General features: G+C 38.1%; 2 protein-coding genes across 4 annotated transcripts in view; both read right to left on the bottom strand.

Annotated features, from left to right (window-relative positions):
* Positions 1 to 16,285, bottom strand: part of Fam172a (family with sequence similarity 172 member A) — a 440,570-nt gene that overhangs the window by 89,941 nt on the left and 334,344 nt on the right. The window lies entirely within an intron of this gene.
* Positions 14,499 to 15,506, bottom strand: Pou5f2 (POU domain class 5, transcription factor 2). The gene has a single exon (XM_055604047.1). It carries the CDS (start codon positions 15,504 to 15,506, stop codon positions 14,499 to 14,501), a length of 1,008 nt encoding a protein of 335 aa, XP_055460022.1.

The following is a 16,285-nucleotide window of genomic DNA, read 5'->3' as shown; positions in this document are numbered from 1 at the left end:
ATCCTTCCTCCCAGTGGTTCCAAACATCTACCATCAAATGTACTGAGGAATTCAAGGGGAATAATTTTTAGAATTTAAGTGGACCATGAAAAGAAAAAAAAAAAAAAACTGAATGACAACTGACAAGAATCACATGGAGAAACCTGGCCTTCAGAGAAACTTCTCTCTGCTGTGATCAATAGTTAATGTAGGGACCCACAACTCGTCAAATTGCTGAGAATAATTTCCTATTGAGTGCTTAACTGTAAATGAGCTGTCTGTAACAACTCCTATCTCAAGGCTCAGGGAACCTACTGGAAAAGAGGTGGAGAGCGTGTAAGAGTTGAAGGACAGGGAGGAATGCTGTCAATGCTGCCTTTGGGACAGGAGATGATCATTATACCTATGAACTTAAGTGCAGTTATGATTATCTGCAAAACCCCAACATTCCAACAGGCTGTGCTAAATGGACTCAGTGGGTTACTAACAACAATAAAGAAAATAAGAGGACTTAAATGTGTGAGGGTGATGTGTTGGGAGTACCTGGGGGGAGAAAAAGAGAGGAGTTCCTGAGCAAAGCATGAGGTTAAGTTGAGGTACATATCATTGTTTACATGCATACAATTGTCAAAAGCAAGTAGAAAAATTCTATTTAGTTTTTGAAAATACATAAAATACTTTAATTCCAATGAAAATTCTGATCATGTTTTTATTTATCTTTCCCAAAGAAAGCATGTGTTTCCAAGTTTTTTGTTTGTTTGTTTGTTTGTTTTTGTTTTTACATCTTTGGCACTTATCTATGTTTTGGATTTTCTCCTTTTTCTTCAGGATTCATGGGGCCAAATACCATGTTTTCATGTTACTGTGTGAGGCCAAAATAAGGTAAGAAGGTTGTAATCTTATTTACATGTCTGTATTTTATTTTTGAAACAAACACAATAAATATTATTCTTAATATCAGCAAACACCGAGGTCTTGTAGTAAAAGGCATAATTCTGGAAGAAGTAAATAAATAACAAATACAGTAAACTTCAATGGCAAATCTTGAAATTAAGTAATTACTTCTCTGGGCTGACTTACTGAAGGAATGGCTCTGAATTTGGTAGCTGCAATAGGGAGGTGGCAAGCACATGAGGGGGATCTTGTCCGGCAGCTCTGTAAGATGAGTTGCTGTGAGGGTGAAGTGGCCGTTACAGTACTGGCTGGAAACAGTAAGTGCTCTAGGCTTTGAAGTCAGTTTAGCTTTGATGGTGTACTCTCACAGCTATCATAAGATACGGTGGGAGAGGGGAAATAAGACTTTTCAATTCTGCCCTTGGTGGTTTTACTCAAGCAGTCTTAGCATGAAAAAAGACCAGTATTTCTGTAAACTTTAAGCACAGCATGGGCCTGCCCTTTATTTTTTAAAAAGACTCAATTACTGATACAGTAAACAACATGCTTTATTTATTTGAATATATGTATATGCATAAAATTATCAGAATATGTGACTCAATTACTGGGGATTACATTAATGATGATTTCATTTTCTTACTATGTTATGTATCACTTAAGTAAGTGGGTGTGGTTTCTAATCTTCAGATTAGAAACACAGTATCAGAGAGCTTTTGGTAAGCAATTAAAAACTAATAAAAAACTATAGACTTCATGGAGTCCACAAGTCTAGAAAGCTGGCTTGCATTATAAACCAAAGACACTGCTACCAGGAAAGCATGCATTAAATAAACCATAAACAAGAGAAAGGAATAAAAAGTTCTATGCTAAAGGAAAATGAGCAAACCTCATGCTTTGCTCAGGAACTCCTCTCTTTTTCTTCCCCCAGGTACTCCCAACACATCACCCTCACACATTTAAGTCCTCTTATTTTCTTTATTGTTGTTAGTAACCCACTGAGTCCATTTGGCACAGCCTGTTGAAATGTTGGGGTTTTGCAGCGCACAATTTCTCTAGTTTCATTCACTTGTCCATACTTTCATGCACTGTGCTGTAAGCATAAACTGTCAGCACTACCAAAATACTCATCATTTTTTGGGGGGAAAGTTACAAATTTCACCTTATTTCAAATATCTACTTTATTTGCAAAGGTATTATAATCATGCTTTATAATATTTTATTTTTTTGAAATTATAATTATACCATTTCCTCCTTGACTTTCCTCTTTCCAGCTTCTCTCATGCACTGCCTTGCTCATGTCCTTAGCTGCTGATGTATGTGTGTGTGTGTGCTCACTCTTCTCCTTCTCCTCCTTTTTATAGTCCTGTGAATCTCATCAGGACCTTGTACAAGCTAGGCAAGTGCTCTACCACTTAGCTGCATTCCTGGTGCTCTAGGATTTCCTCTTTTATGATAAACTTATTTTCTTATTTGCTTGGTTATAGTAAAAATAAAACAAACTTAATCTACTTTTGTATGATATGTATGTATATATATGTATATATATATATGTGTATATATATATATATACACCTATCTTTTCTGATAGATATTATAATAAAAATAACAATACAAACAAACTACAGTTCACTTGTGAATGACCCATGGTTTGTGTATAAAATATGGAAAGTACTCTAGAGGCAATTAATCATCCGAGTTATTTCTTGTACTTAATTAAGAACTAATGCACTTAAAATATTTAAATGTCCATGAGTCCAGAGAAGTAGGACAATTTTAAACAACTACTTTATTTGAAGTTGTATGGTTTGGTGCTTGCCAACTTAAGCATTTGTTAGTTATTGGGACTTTTCCCTGCTTACTTTATATACAGAAAAGAACCCATAGCTAAAACAAAACAAAGCAACAACAACAAAACAAAAACTATAACATAAAATACTGAGGGCACCTGAGACTTAAGCAGTAATTTAAAAGGTTAAAAAGAAAAATGTTTCCTTCTGAATCTTTTTCAGCAGAGTAAAGCAGCAGGCTACTGCTTTAAAAGAAGAAAGGATTCTAGGGTTGTGTTTTTTAAAGAAACTAAAGAGACCATCATGCATGCATGCATGGCTTTAATGGGAAAGGAAAAGAATGACAGAAGCTCCTCTTGCTTCTGTGTTGGTGCCCCAAAGTGAAATGAGGAAGAAGACAAAGTCGGATACTGAAGAAGACTAGTTACATCGTAGGAAAGCAAGAGTTATTTTCTGATAAATTCTTCAGCGCACAGAATTGACTGTAAACATAAACAAAAGCCATTGGTAAGCAATTAAATTTGAAGAAATAGCTCATTGAAGTGGAATATTTACTGTGTATTCGAATCACTTATACACCACTTGATTTAAGAGTTAGATTTTTAAGTATTGTTCTTATAGTACCCATTAAATGGTCACAATGCATCAAATTTTATAATGTAGCAAATGGCAATTCCAATGTATTCTAAGAGTCGTAGGACAAGAACATGCGGGACATAACCACAGACATTAAAGCAAATCAGAGTCTAATCTTTCAGCTAGAGTGAAGAGTTGAAAATCTGCAGACATTTGTAACAAGGCCTTTAAGATGAATTTGCCATTCTCAAAGTCATCTCACTAGGCAGGAAAGAGGAACTTGGCATGTGACCAATAAATTACAAGAGAGCAACACCTTGGGGTTAGAGGGCACTGATGACTTCAACAAATCTCACCAGCTAAAGCAACAGATTAAGCTGCGGGATAGGACGCCCTACAACCTTAACCTGTTAATACCTCTAAATTCTTAAGGGTGACCTCTACTTTGCTCTTTCATATTAGTTGTTAGTTACACTAATTACAGCCCAGCTGGTATTGTTGGTACCAGTTTTCTCCACGCCCAAAGACATGCAGAGAAAGGTTATCTCTAATAGCTTCAAACAACTTCAGCCAAACTCTTCTGTGCACATTAGGAGCACTGACCTCTAGCTCTGAAAGTGGCTTTATTGACATCAAAGGACAGACACTAAAAGCAATGTGTGTTTGTGAATTCTATAAAGCATTTCATAAAGGAAGCTATAAAGTATGAACAGAAACTTCTGTGACTAGACCTTTAGAATGATTTGTAAAATTCACATATTTTATACCTTTTATGCTTATAGTCAACAAAAAGGGGCTTGTAAGTTTTTACCAAAAGGAACTTGTTTTACTTTAAATTTGTTATTAAGTAATCTACCCCAAATTTATGATTTTCAGAAAGAATAATGACATTTCTACTATGATTTTAAAGAAATATTTTAAGCCCAACATTTTTATTAATGTTAACCTAAGATTATATGGAGGTGGACATAGGATTAAAAACTCTATGAAGATTCAAATACCATCTGCTATGCAGCAGTAAATTTTAAAGAAGGCACTAAATCAGAACAGTAACATACTACAGAGATTTACAGCCAGAGAGCCATAACTGAATTATTAAGTTTAATATGAATAGTTTCACACATAACAACTATAGATTCTCAATACCATGAAAGTTGTGCTTCGAATGAAATTTTTACAATTCTTAATAATTATTAAAAATAAGTTATTAGTATCAAAATATATAAAAACTATGATAAGATAGATAAAAAATAGAAAGCTGGAATAAAAAGGTAAGCTAAGATTAGCACAGCTTAGTATGTTTATGGAACTGCAATTGTGAGAATGAGTGGTTCCCTGACTCTGGCGCCTGCTCTTGGAAATTTGTTGCTCTTGTTGGCTTGGTATGCCCAACTTTGTATGATAGTTTTTGCCTCACCTTATTATTTTTTACTTTGTCATGTTTGATTGTCAGTTCTTAGAAGCTGTTCTTTTATAATGCGACACAGAAAGGCAGTAGATCAAGAGAGCAGGGGAGGGGAGGTGTGAAAAGAAGCTGGGAGGAGTAGAGCAAGGGAAAATTGCTATAATCAGGATATATTGTATGAGAAAACAATCTATTTTCAATAAAAGAAAGAAAAAAGTTTTGTAAAGCTTTGTTTTATAAAAATGGATTTTTAAATCAAATCTAGTGTTCTTATAAGATATTCATTAACAAAAATCTGATCTAGGTGAGATACTGGGAAGTGAAGACTTGTAAGGATCAATCAAATTATTATTATTAAATTCAAGACAACCAGCAATCTTAAGACTTGGCATTACTTCATCTGCTCCTTAAGAAATGTCACCCTTCCTATCATACTAGCTGCTAAATGCATTCACATTCTGGCCAATTAAAATAGCCTTGCAATCTATAAAATTTAATATTTTTATAATGGTTTGCCTTTCAGCATAGCTAGCAAGTTCTTTGATCCTGGGAACCACAATGACATGTCACAGGGTGTCATTAAATAGTATTACTGTGTATGAAATGGTGAAGGAACATCGGCCACCTATTTTACAATGTCTTGAAAGACAGAAGAGGATAAACAGTTGCTGTTTTTAGAATTTTCTTGACTGATTTGATTACTAATAGCCCTATGCCCTCCAAAGTCATACAGTGCAGACTACAAAAAAGGCTTATATGGCAAAATAATTAAAGAATAACAAAAAAAGTCAGAATTGTAAAAAAATAAAAAAAAGACAATGATAAAATCCCCTATTTTAAAATAACATAAAACCATTTGTGAGTAATAAGATAGGCTATGTATTTTTTTATCACAGTATAAAAATAAGATATATTTAATGCAGGGTATAATGGTGCATACCTTTAATCCTAGTATTTGGGAAGCAGAGGCAGGTTGATCTCTCTGAGTTACAGGCTAGTCTGGTCTATACAGTGAATTCTAAGATAGTCAGATCTACAGAGACCCTGTTTTGATACCCACTACATCCCCCAAAACATATATTTATGTATAAGACTTGAAACTATTTTTAGTAAAGCACAGAAACAAATAAAATTAAAAACACATAGACCTTGAAATTTCCAGAAAAAAATTTCAAATAGATCACTACAATCTATTATTATTTATTAAATTACAGACACTAATGACAATAGGATCAGCAGTGACCCTGTTTAGCCTGTTTCCATATGTATGGAAGAAAAGCTGCCTAAAAGTCACAAGGCCCAGCGTCTGATCAACAGCACCACAAAAGAAAAAATAGTGAGTGAGAAACACTAACTATCCGGAAACCCTGAAGTGTCAGTAAATCACGTTTGAGATATTAACTTAGTTATACTAGCAGATAAAGTAGGATCAATCGTTACTAAAGGACTAATTTTCCCTGTGCATTCAGGTAAACTCTGGTCACAGGAGAGATGAAATTAAACTGCCTTGGAATATGGTTAGGTAAATGAGTACATCTTATCTTGAAGGGAGTGATGAAATACAAACCACACATCTATTGCTGTGAAGTGACACCATGACAACAGCAACTATTAATGAACGAAAATATTTAATTTGGGCTGGCTTACAGTTTGGAGGTTTAGTCCATTATCATCATCACTGGAAGCATGGCAGCATGCAGGCAGACATGGTGCTAGAAAAGGAGATGAGAACTCTACATCTTGATCTGCAGGCAGCAGGAAAAGAGCTGTGAGCCACTGATCCTGGGCTTAAGCATCTGAGACCTCAAAGCCTGCCCTCAACGACACACATAACGCACATAACACACATAACAGTGCTTATGGGAGTCGTTTTTATTGAAACCACCACACCACATAGAAGGCTCACACAGCAATCTGTCTTTTTTCCTGTTCTGGTTTGCTTTTCTGACTCTCAGTCCTTCAACTTAACTCCTAGTTAGGAGTCAAGTCTTCACAACTGGTCCAACTCTCTTGAACTGAGCTCCAGGCTTATTCTTCTGTACAGCTAAGTTGCACATTCCTCTAAAACTAGCTACTTGGTAGCTATAAGTGACGTAAATAAGTAACATAGAGAATGTAGTAAAGTATAAACACATGCTTGTGATCGGGACAGGTAGATTTCTACAGTGACTCTCAGAATGTCTGTGTGCTACTCCAACAAATAAAGCATGCATTATTATCCTCTAAAACAGTGACTGATAATCTAGACTTGCCTTCTAGGATGAATTAGAGTTCACTTATACATGGTTTATTTCAACAGCAGCATCACTGATCAACTGTGAGAAAATATTTAAATCACAAATCCAAGTCCCTTCTGCTGGCTAGACGTCCACATGGCATATATGTGTGCACAAAGAATGTTCATCAAGTAAATTGTTTACTGATGAAACTGTAGGAAACTCAGTTTAAAAATTAAAGTGATACCATTTTTTTATACCATTTTTTAAAATAAACTGTGCCATTATCTGGAATCTCAAATAAAAAGGATAGAGACCCTTTTATTTCTCATGAGAAACATCACATTTCTGTTAGTATTTTACTAAAAATTTCTTGGCCTAGAAGACAGAAATTTATGACTGTCAATTAGTTACTTTAAGCAAGTGAAACAGAAGAAAAAAAAACATTATTTTTCTATCTATGGTGGGAACATGATTGCCTTTTGGGGAGACAAGGAAAACAGTTTATTCTTCAAAGGTAGTACACATTTACCAAGCACACCAATGGTATGCGTTAACTAAAATGTGATCATCTGTATGGGTGACCATTACAGAAATACTGAGGAAAGGCTATAATTAAAAACATAGTTGGTGTCTACTTATATTTAGCAGTATTCTTTAAAGTGCTCATAGAAACAATGACCCAGTGTCTGAATACTTTCTCTGTTATTTTTAGCTGTTTTCATAATGTATAAAATCAGAGCAAATTAAAGATGAGTGACTGGATTGGTCATGGCATGCTATTTTGATATGATATGAGAATGCTTGGCAGCATTGTCCCAAGACTCAGTCTGGTTGATGGCTCAGAAGGTCAAGGTGCTAGATGCAATTTTCTTGGGGAAAATGAATTATTTCTTTCCTAGTAATGCCCTCTACTATCACCAATGGGCTCAACTATCCTAGTCTCAAAAAAGATAAAATAAATACCTATTAACTTTAGCCTCAGAGTTTGTAGCTGAGACATATTTTCAAATTTCCAGAGAAGAGACAAAGTATGTGTCTCAGTACCACAGGGACTGTTTAGTATGTTTAAAGCTCTCGATTTGATTCCCAGAATCTCCCTTCACACACACACACACATACACACACACACACACACACACACACACACACACACACACAGCCCTTCCTGGTATCCCAGAGATGTCCAAAAAATAAAATGTAGATCTGAAACAGTGTGACTCTGTGGCTAGTTTTCTTTTTTATCATATTGTTATATCCTATTTAATTCTTATGTAGGGAAATTAAAGTTTAGTTTAAATTTTAGCTCATTTATGGGACACAGAATCACAGAAAATATTCATATGCTGACATACTAGTTCCTGATTATGACTATGTTCAGAGACAGGATCTTTATAGTCAGTTCAGATAAAAAGAGGTTATAAGAGTAGGCTACAAATAAATGGGACTCATAGCCTTATATAAGATGGGTGTGAGCAAGACATTCAGAAGAAAGATAATAAAGATGCAGGCAGAAGGTCGTCTCTAAGTCAAGCAAAGAAACCTGGGGTCGGTCCCGCCTCAGTGCTCTCAGAAAGAATCATCTAAGCCCACATGGGATCTCACACCCAGACCCCAGAAGAATTGAAGACAGATTTCTGATAGTTAAGCCAGCTACCACAGGGTACTTTGTCTGACAGTTTTGTTAAATGGCATACCAAACAAAACAACAGCCTACAGACTGGGAAAGGATCTTCACCAACCCTGTATCTGACAGAGGGCTGATATTCAGAATATATAAAGAACTCAAGAAGTTAAAACGCAATAAATCAAGCAATCCAATTAAAAAAATGGGTACGGAGCTAAACAAAGAATTCTCTGTAGAGGAATACAGAATGACAGAGAAACTGTCAATGTCCTTAGCCATCAGAGAGATGCAAATCAAAACGACCCTGAGATCTCACCTTACACCCATCAGAATGGCCAAGATAAAAAACTCAAGTGACAACACATGCTGGAGAAGTTGTGGAGAAAGGGGAACCCTCCTCCACTGCTGGTGGGAATGTAAACTGGTACAACCACTTTGGAAATCAAAATGGCATACCAAAATAAATTTTTTCAACTAAAAAGATTTATATTAAGATTTTAAATTGTATTCAGTAGGTTATAAAATATTAAAAGGACAGGATGTGAAGTTGGGAGGGGGAAGTCCTGGGTGAGTAGGGAGTGACAAAATCATGGCATACATGTATGACATTCTCTAAGAAAAAAAAAATATTACAAAGAATGAAAAACTACTAAAACAGTTACTATAAAGACAACAGAGGGTGTTGTGCCCAAGCCTCTAAAAATGTTCTTAATAAAGCCACCAATTCTGATACATAAAAAAGATTTTATACTACTCAATCAGTAAGAGTTAAATTTGTGCATTATAACCCATTCTAAAATAATAAATCAAATTAAATAAGCATGTATCATAATACTGCCCTGGCCACTGTATCCAGTACTAGGAAAGATACTAATTCACACATGCTAAAAGGAAAAAATAAGGACTAATTAGAAAACAATATAGTCATACCCTTGCAGAAGAAATGACATACAAGCTGTATAGTTTTAGAAGGATAAATTTGGGATGCAGTTACTATCAGAAGGTCCCAAGTTTTCTTGTTTGAACGGAGTCTTTGGTAAGTGGAAAGTGGAAGAGGGCACAGCAGTAGGTGAACTCAGTCCTATTTTGACATTTTGTTGGAAGCCTGGAGGAGGGTCAAACCTAAGAAGTCCAAGTTCAAGCTGAAGCAGATAACCTGTGCAGAATTTCACAGCAGGTCTTCTACCTGCAGTGTTGGTATAATGTTCTTTTGAAATGTGTACACCTTACCCTTGTTCATTCAAATGCTGATTTCACCCCCCACCCCACTCTCTGGTTTCAATCCGGATATTGCATTGTGATACTTATTTTAAGCATCCTGTCTCAACTGTGTGTAAAGAGGCCAAAATAAAACAACTAGCTACAATGTTGTGCAAAGGGAGGAGCCAGAGGGAAGGAAATGAGTGGGAGGAGAAAGGGTGAGAGAGCTAGGAGAACAGAGCTGGAGGAGAAATCTTGGAACTACGTGGAGATAGACTGGACATAATATTTCACAAAAAGCCAGTATAATGTGGGAAATCTAAATGTTAAGAAACTATGAGGGCTTGGAGGTTTAGGATGGAGTAAATATTGCCTAGCATTGTAGAGAGGGGCGGAATGGCTAGCAGCCTGTGGGAACAACTCAGAGCCTCTCCTGAGGATTGCTGTAGAGCTCTTCTCTTGATGTCTCCAGGGCTGGTATTAAGGATTCCACTGCGACCAGGATGGCTTCAGCTGGATGGTGACAGAATCCTAGGAACTTACCCAGCCTTTCAACTTACAAATCAATAGATCTCATTTGTATTTTTATGGTTGTTTCAAAAATGACAAGCATGGAAGGTTCTGTGTCGAAAGCAAAATTTTATATTTTCACATACTTTTAGAAATAAATAAACATTCTAAAACACAGAAATGATTTGGGCTAACTATACAAAGGTGTGTAAACACATGGAAAGTTATTGTAAATTTCCATGTTGCCTGGAAAACACACATATGACAAGTGTCTTCACTTCTTGAGCAACAACACAGTTCTTTTGAATTAATAGGGTTTTGATTTTTAAATATCACTAAAATCTTAAGTTTTTTAGCATATCTAACATACTAGATCTGAGTATGTGTGTGTATGGATATTGACATGGCTTGTTTAGCGAAATGTCTTTTATGGAAAACACAAAATGAACTCAATGGTATTTTTGCAACTTTTTTGTCTCATACTTTGTCTAGGCATTAAAAAAAAAAAAAAAAAACCAAAACAAAAACCAAAAAAAAAACCTTGTCTTTGGCTTATATGGTTTTCAATTTTGTGTTTTTTATGAAAATTCTATATGAGTGAATGTGTGTGTCTCTGTGTCTCTATTTTTTTTTTCTTGTAAATTTTCTTTGGCTCTGTTTTGTGCTATTATATTATTTTGTTGTTGCTGCCTATTTATAATGAGTGTGTGTGTGTGTGTGTGTGAGAGAGAGAGAGAGACGGAGAGAGAGGTATGGATTGGATTGGTGTTGAGGTGGGGGGTTCTGGGAGGAGTTCTGGAAGGGAAAACATGATCAGAATATGGTGGGACAAGAATATATTACTAGTTCAAAGCTAACTTGGGCTATACAGTGAGATCTGTGTCAAAATAACAACAATAAACAACGAATTTTTAAAGGAATACTGTAACGCTTACTCTTACCTCTGATTTTTTTTCACATATACACACAAGTACCTTTTTGTAAATATTCTTACATGTTAAAATGATGGGTCATGGAAAAATTAAAAGGTTTTTCATGTGAGCTATTTAACAGTCTTTTAAGATGGCACCGATTTGTATTCCGGTGAACCTAGGAGTTGAAATTTTCTTGTGATTTTTTTCCCCCATCATACTGTATACACTACTATAGGTTCACAACATCTTGTGTGTATGTGAGTATGTGTGTGTATATAAAACTAGGCCACCACATCAAATTAAAGACTTTTGTACATCAAAAGGACAGTATAAAGAGTAAAAGGACAATCCACAAAATGAGAAAAAATATTTGCAAATTACCTATCTAATAAAGGTTTTAACATCTAGAATATGTAAAGAAAAACATAACAATTTAAAAACGAGCAAAACAATTGAATCGACATTTCTCTAAAGAGAAAAACAAATGAACAATTAGCATATGAAAAGAAGCTCAATATCATTCACTGGAGAAATGCAAATCTAAGCCACAATGAACTACTATGTCACTACTAAGATGGAAATAATGGAGAAAATGATAGGGAGATAACAAGTGTTGGCAGGAATTTGAGAAGCTGAACCCTATATGTTTCCAAAGGGGATAAAAATGACACATCTGCTGAGGAAGACCTTTGGCCTCAAAAAGTTAATGATCCTACAATAGCTGGTAACTAACAGAGGCCCACAACTGGTCAACATGCAGAGAGTAAGAGACTGCAAAGTGCTCATCTTTAAATGGATACCATTCCCCCAAAGGCTCAGGAATCTTGGCGAAAGAGGGGCTGTGGTGGCAAGGCTGGGAGAGCCAGGGGGAGCCATGAAGACAAGGAAGCGATGCATTCTGCACACAGCAGGGCATTTGCAAATATGGACTCAAAAGTGATTGTGACAGGATGCACAAGACCCTGCAAACTTAGGCCAGACAAAACCCCAACATGAAAATGGGCATGGATCCCTACCCCTAGCTGATGAGCTAATGGAATTCAGTAACTGCTGGGAGAAGGAGACTCCTTTTCTTTAGTAATCTGGTTGAGGGTGTGTTGACCATACTTCAGGGCAGGCTCCACACTCAAGAAGATTTGGCAACATAAACTGAACTGGGACAGAGCAAGAAAAAAAAAATAGATTGAGAGAAAGCACAAAATTAGGTGGGTAGAGAGATGCAGATGGATCTGGGAGGAGTTGGGGGCTAGAGATGAATATGAGCAATGCAGTGGATGAAATTCTCAAAGAATTAATAAAACAGCAAAAAGAAAATAAATAAGGTAATAGAATCACCTGACTCAGCAATTCCATCCTTAGGCATTTACTGAAGAGAACTGAAAACACGGATTCAATAGATTCTTTCCTATAGCTCCTTACAGCAACATTATTCTCAGCAGACAGCAGGGGGAATGACAGAGTGTTCAGTTTTTACATAAATCATGGTGTACTTATGCAGCGAAATCTTGTCCAGTCATAAAAAAGAATCAATTCTGATAAAAACTGCAACACATATGAGCCTTGAAAATGTGCCAAGTGAGATAAGTCAGACACAAGGAACAATTACTATGTGAACCCACTAATATGTCTAGAATACACAAACTCCTAGAGACACAAAGGAGATGGGCTAAGGTTAGAAGGAAAGCAGTTCATGTCTAGTGGGTACAGAGTTTATGTTTTAAAATTGTTGCACAGAATTGGGAGAAGATAGTGGTATAGTTGCATGTCATGAATATGATTTAATTGTACAAACTGAACTTACACTTAAAAAACGGTTGCAATGGCAAATTATACCAAGCAGGCTAGTTAACAGTGATGCATCAGTTTCCACAGTGAAAGAAAGAAAATACTGAGGGCATTAGATCTGTCTGACTCATGAGTGCTGAAAAAAAATCAATCATGAAATTGAGGAACAAAGGGTCAAGATGCAGTTTTCCCCGGCTTCTACTTTTGACTCCACAGACTCATGTTATATATGCACCAGGAAACAGAACAAAATAAGAACATACCATATAAACAAAGTATTCATTTCAGAAACACATTAGGAAAAATAATGAAAAGAACCAGAAGGAACTAGGAAAAGGCCATGAGCAAAATTTAAAAAATAATAACTTAACTTGGAAAGCAAAGCACAAAATAAAATAAAGTATGATCTTTGAAGACACTTGAAATGACTCCTTTGGAACACTGATGAAGGAAAAGAAAGCTGATGAGTAAGCAGAGAGAAAGCCCCAATTATACACACCACAGCGATGGATTTTTAATATACCTTGCATGTAGGTTTCAAGCAGAAAATCAAAATGCAAAGAGATTAAAAAATATATTTTGGATGCTGGGATCAAACCCAGGGTCTTTGCATGCTCTACCCTCAAGCAACTTTCCTCAGCCACAGACAGGGTTAGTAATTGATGTGAGAGTAGAAAACTAGAAAAAAAAAATCAGCTTTGGGGGAGAGGTTGGGAACGAGACTTAAGATCCTGTTGGAAAACAGTTCTGTGGAGTTAAGTGTGGAAAGCAGGGAGAACAGTAGCCTGGCCTTTACACTTCAAACACCAGGGAACTATTGAAAGCATGATCTGAAAAGCAGGTCTCAGCTCAAAAAAAAAAAAAAAAAGTAAAGGGTATTCCCAAAGAACAAACCACATGGAGCTCTAAGCTAGAGAACTGGACTGCAGCTATGGTGGTTCACATTGCCAGCTTCAATAACAAACTGGTTAAGATTAGAATGACTTCCATTTCAGGATAAGCAAGAAAGCCATGGCATTGCATATCTCAAGAAGACAGCCAACCAAGCTGAGACCCTCACACCCACCCAACCACTCAGTGGTTGGCTGGAAAAGGTAAATTAGGAAGGAAAGGAGCTTGCAAGGAAGCAGATGTGTCTGAAAGGGTTTTGTGTGCTACTTTCCAGCTGCATTTCTAGGACTTCCTGAGGAGTACCTGTTATCCTGGATTTTGTATTGGTGTAAAGGTCTGCTTTTTTTTTTTTTTTTAATAAATGCTGGTATTTTTCTGTGACTTGGGTTTTTAATTTTATACTGTGTTTAGAAAGAAACTCTTTGTGTTTCCTGATAACAATAAGGAACAACGGACATGTCTTTAATAATAAAAAGAGAAACAAAGCGTTGAAGCCATAAATATATTGTAATGCCAACAGCAGGGACAAACAAAGGTAAAAACACAAAGAAGCAAGTGATAAGGTTTAACTTCCCTCCCAAGCCTTCCGTAAATAACACCCACCCTCACCTCTAAGTTTGTGTAACTTCTTTAGGCAGAGAACTGAACACTAAAACCACTCAAACAAAGCCCCTTTTCTCTACTCTCTAATTTTCCCTCTGCAGGGTAGGCCCCTCAGCTTGACAGCCTGGGGAGGCCCAGCGTGGTGGATGGGGCAGACAAAAGGGCTCCTCGTACAGGAAATGCGGCAGAGGAATACAAGGGTGTAAGACATGACCCCCCATAGTGGGGAAAATCAAAATGGAGCCCGGGTGCCAGGGGAAAGCACACCGGTGGCCCTGGGAAAGGAGGCCCAGCTGCCCCCACATTCTCCCTCCGGGAGGTATCGCTGCTCTGCCAACTGCCCATCTGGCTCCGGTTAGAAAACCACACTTGGACCAGGTCCTTCTGCAGCCGGAGGCGCCCAGCAATATAGCTGATTTGCTGGGGCGTGGGCTCTGGACACTGCAAGAACAGTTTCTCCAGATTGCTCCCAATGCGTCTCTCTCTGCTTGCACGTCTCCGCTTCCGGGCCTGCTGCAAGATCATCTCCATTCTGCATATGCCCAGAAGGTTCTTCTCATCTACTTCCTCTAGCCACATTTTCAGCAGGGGTCGCAGCTTCCACATATTGGCGAGGCTGAGTTGCTGGGCCTCGAAACGGCATATGGTTGTCTGGCTGAGAACCTTCCCAAACATAGCTCCTACAGCGAACCCCACATCGGCCTGTGAGTACCCCAGGGTCATCCTCTTCTGTCTCAGCTCCTTGGCCAGCTGCTCCATTTCTTTCTGTATGGCAGAAACATCTTCTGGTAGTGCCAAATTTGGCATGTACCTCAGAGCGATGTAGGGTCCTGGGCAGGTATCCTCAGAGGACCTCTGGGACCAGGCCCTTGCCTCACCAGCTCCGTAGGGTGCTACCCCTCCTCGGAATTCATAAGGTGAGGGAACCAGAGGTACTCCCCACACCCCAGAGCCTGGACAGATGCCTGGCCCCGTACCAGGCCGCACCATTAACCTGCTGGTGGCTGCTTGGCTGCTCAACCAAGTTGGGGTGTCAACTCGCACGGGCACTGGCCCTTCCAGGCCACCACCTCTATTGCCTGGGAGGGGGAAGACGTTTGAAGACCTGCGCCCGGCCATGGGGTGGACGGCACCCCCAGCAAGAGTCTGGTAGGAACTGATGGCTCTCGAGGCTTCTGAACAGCCACCAGCCTCGCCCTCGAGCCCCGCCCCCAAGTGGGCGGAGACAGCATTGCAAGCAAGAGTAAGGATCGGAGTGTGTTTGGAAGCTGGGGCTTGGAGACTCAGGTAACTTACTGAATCCTCTGGGTAGAAAACTCCGAAGCTCTTGTCCGGACCGTTGCTTTCAACTTCTAACTCAGTACAAATCTGGAGTTTTGCACCTCCATGCAGTCAGAGTCTCTCGGCCACTAACTGGATCCTATCCTTGAATGGGACCCAAGCATTCACTTTGAGCTCTCAGAAACTCAGGTGTCCTTTTCCTCTCACACCTTCGGAACCACCATTTTGGCTTCACAAATACTAACTGGCCATCTACATTTCTACTGTCTTTATGCCAACAGCATACTCTCTGTCCCTGTTCCTGAAGAAAGTTAGGCAAACATGCTGCAATTTCTAATTAGGGTCAGTTTCCTGCCTCAAATGCTAGAGCTAGTCTCACAGTGTGCCACTCCACTCTACTCCTTCATTGGCAGAATTTCTGAATAAAATTAATGTTTCTCCCACCAGCCCTGCAAATGTTCATTCTACGGCAGCTTTCCATTCCAAGCTTCCTCACTCAATAGACAACAAACTCTGTCATTTTTTTTTTCCTCTCTGGAGTCAGGATTCTGGGCTCACACGATATGCAGCTGGTTACTGAGAATGATCTTTGCACTATCTGACTCACCAAACACCAG

This window comes from Psammomys obesus, unplaced genomic scaffold, assembly GCF_907164565.1.
Source record: "Psammomys obesus unplaced genomic scaffold, mPsaObe1.curated_primary_1811, whole genome shotgun sequence".
Classification (NCBI taxonomy): Eukaryota; Metazoa; Chordata; class Mammalia; order Rodentia; family Muridae; genus Psammomys; species Psammomys obesus.
The sequence above is the reverse complement of the archived record's forward strand: the minus strand, read 5'-3'. Positions and strand labels throughout refer to the sequence as shown.

Coding starts and splice junctions, on each gene's coding strand:
- Pou5f2 (XM_055604047.1), bottom strand. CDS start 15,506: ATGGCCGGGCGCAGGTCTTCAAACGTCTTCCCCCTCCCAGGCAATAGA.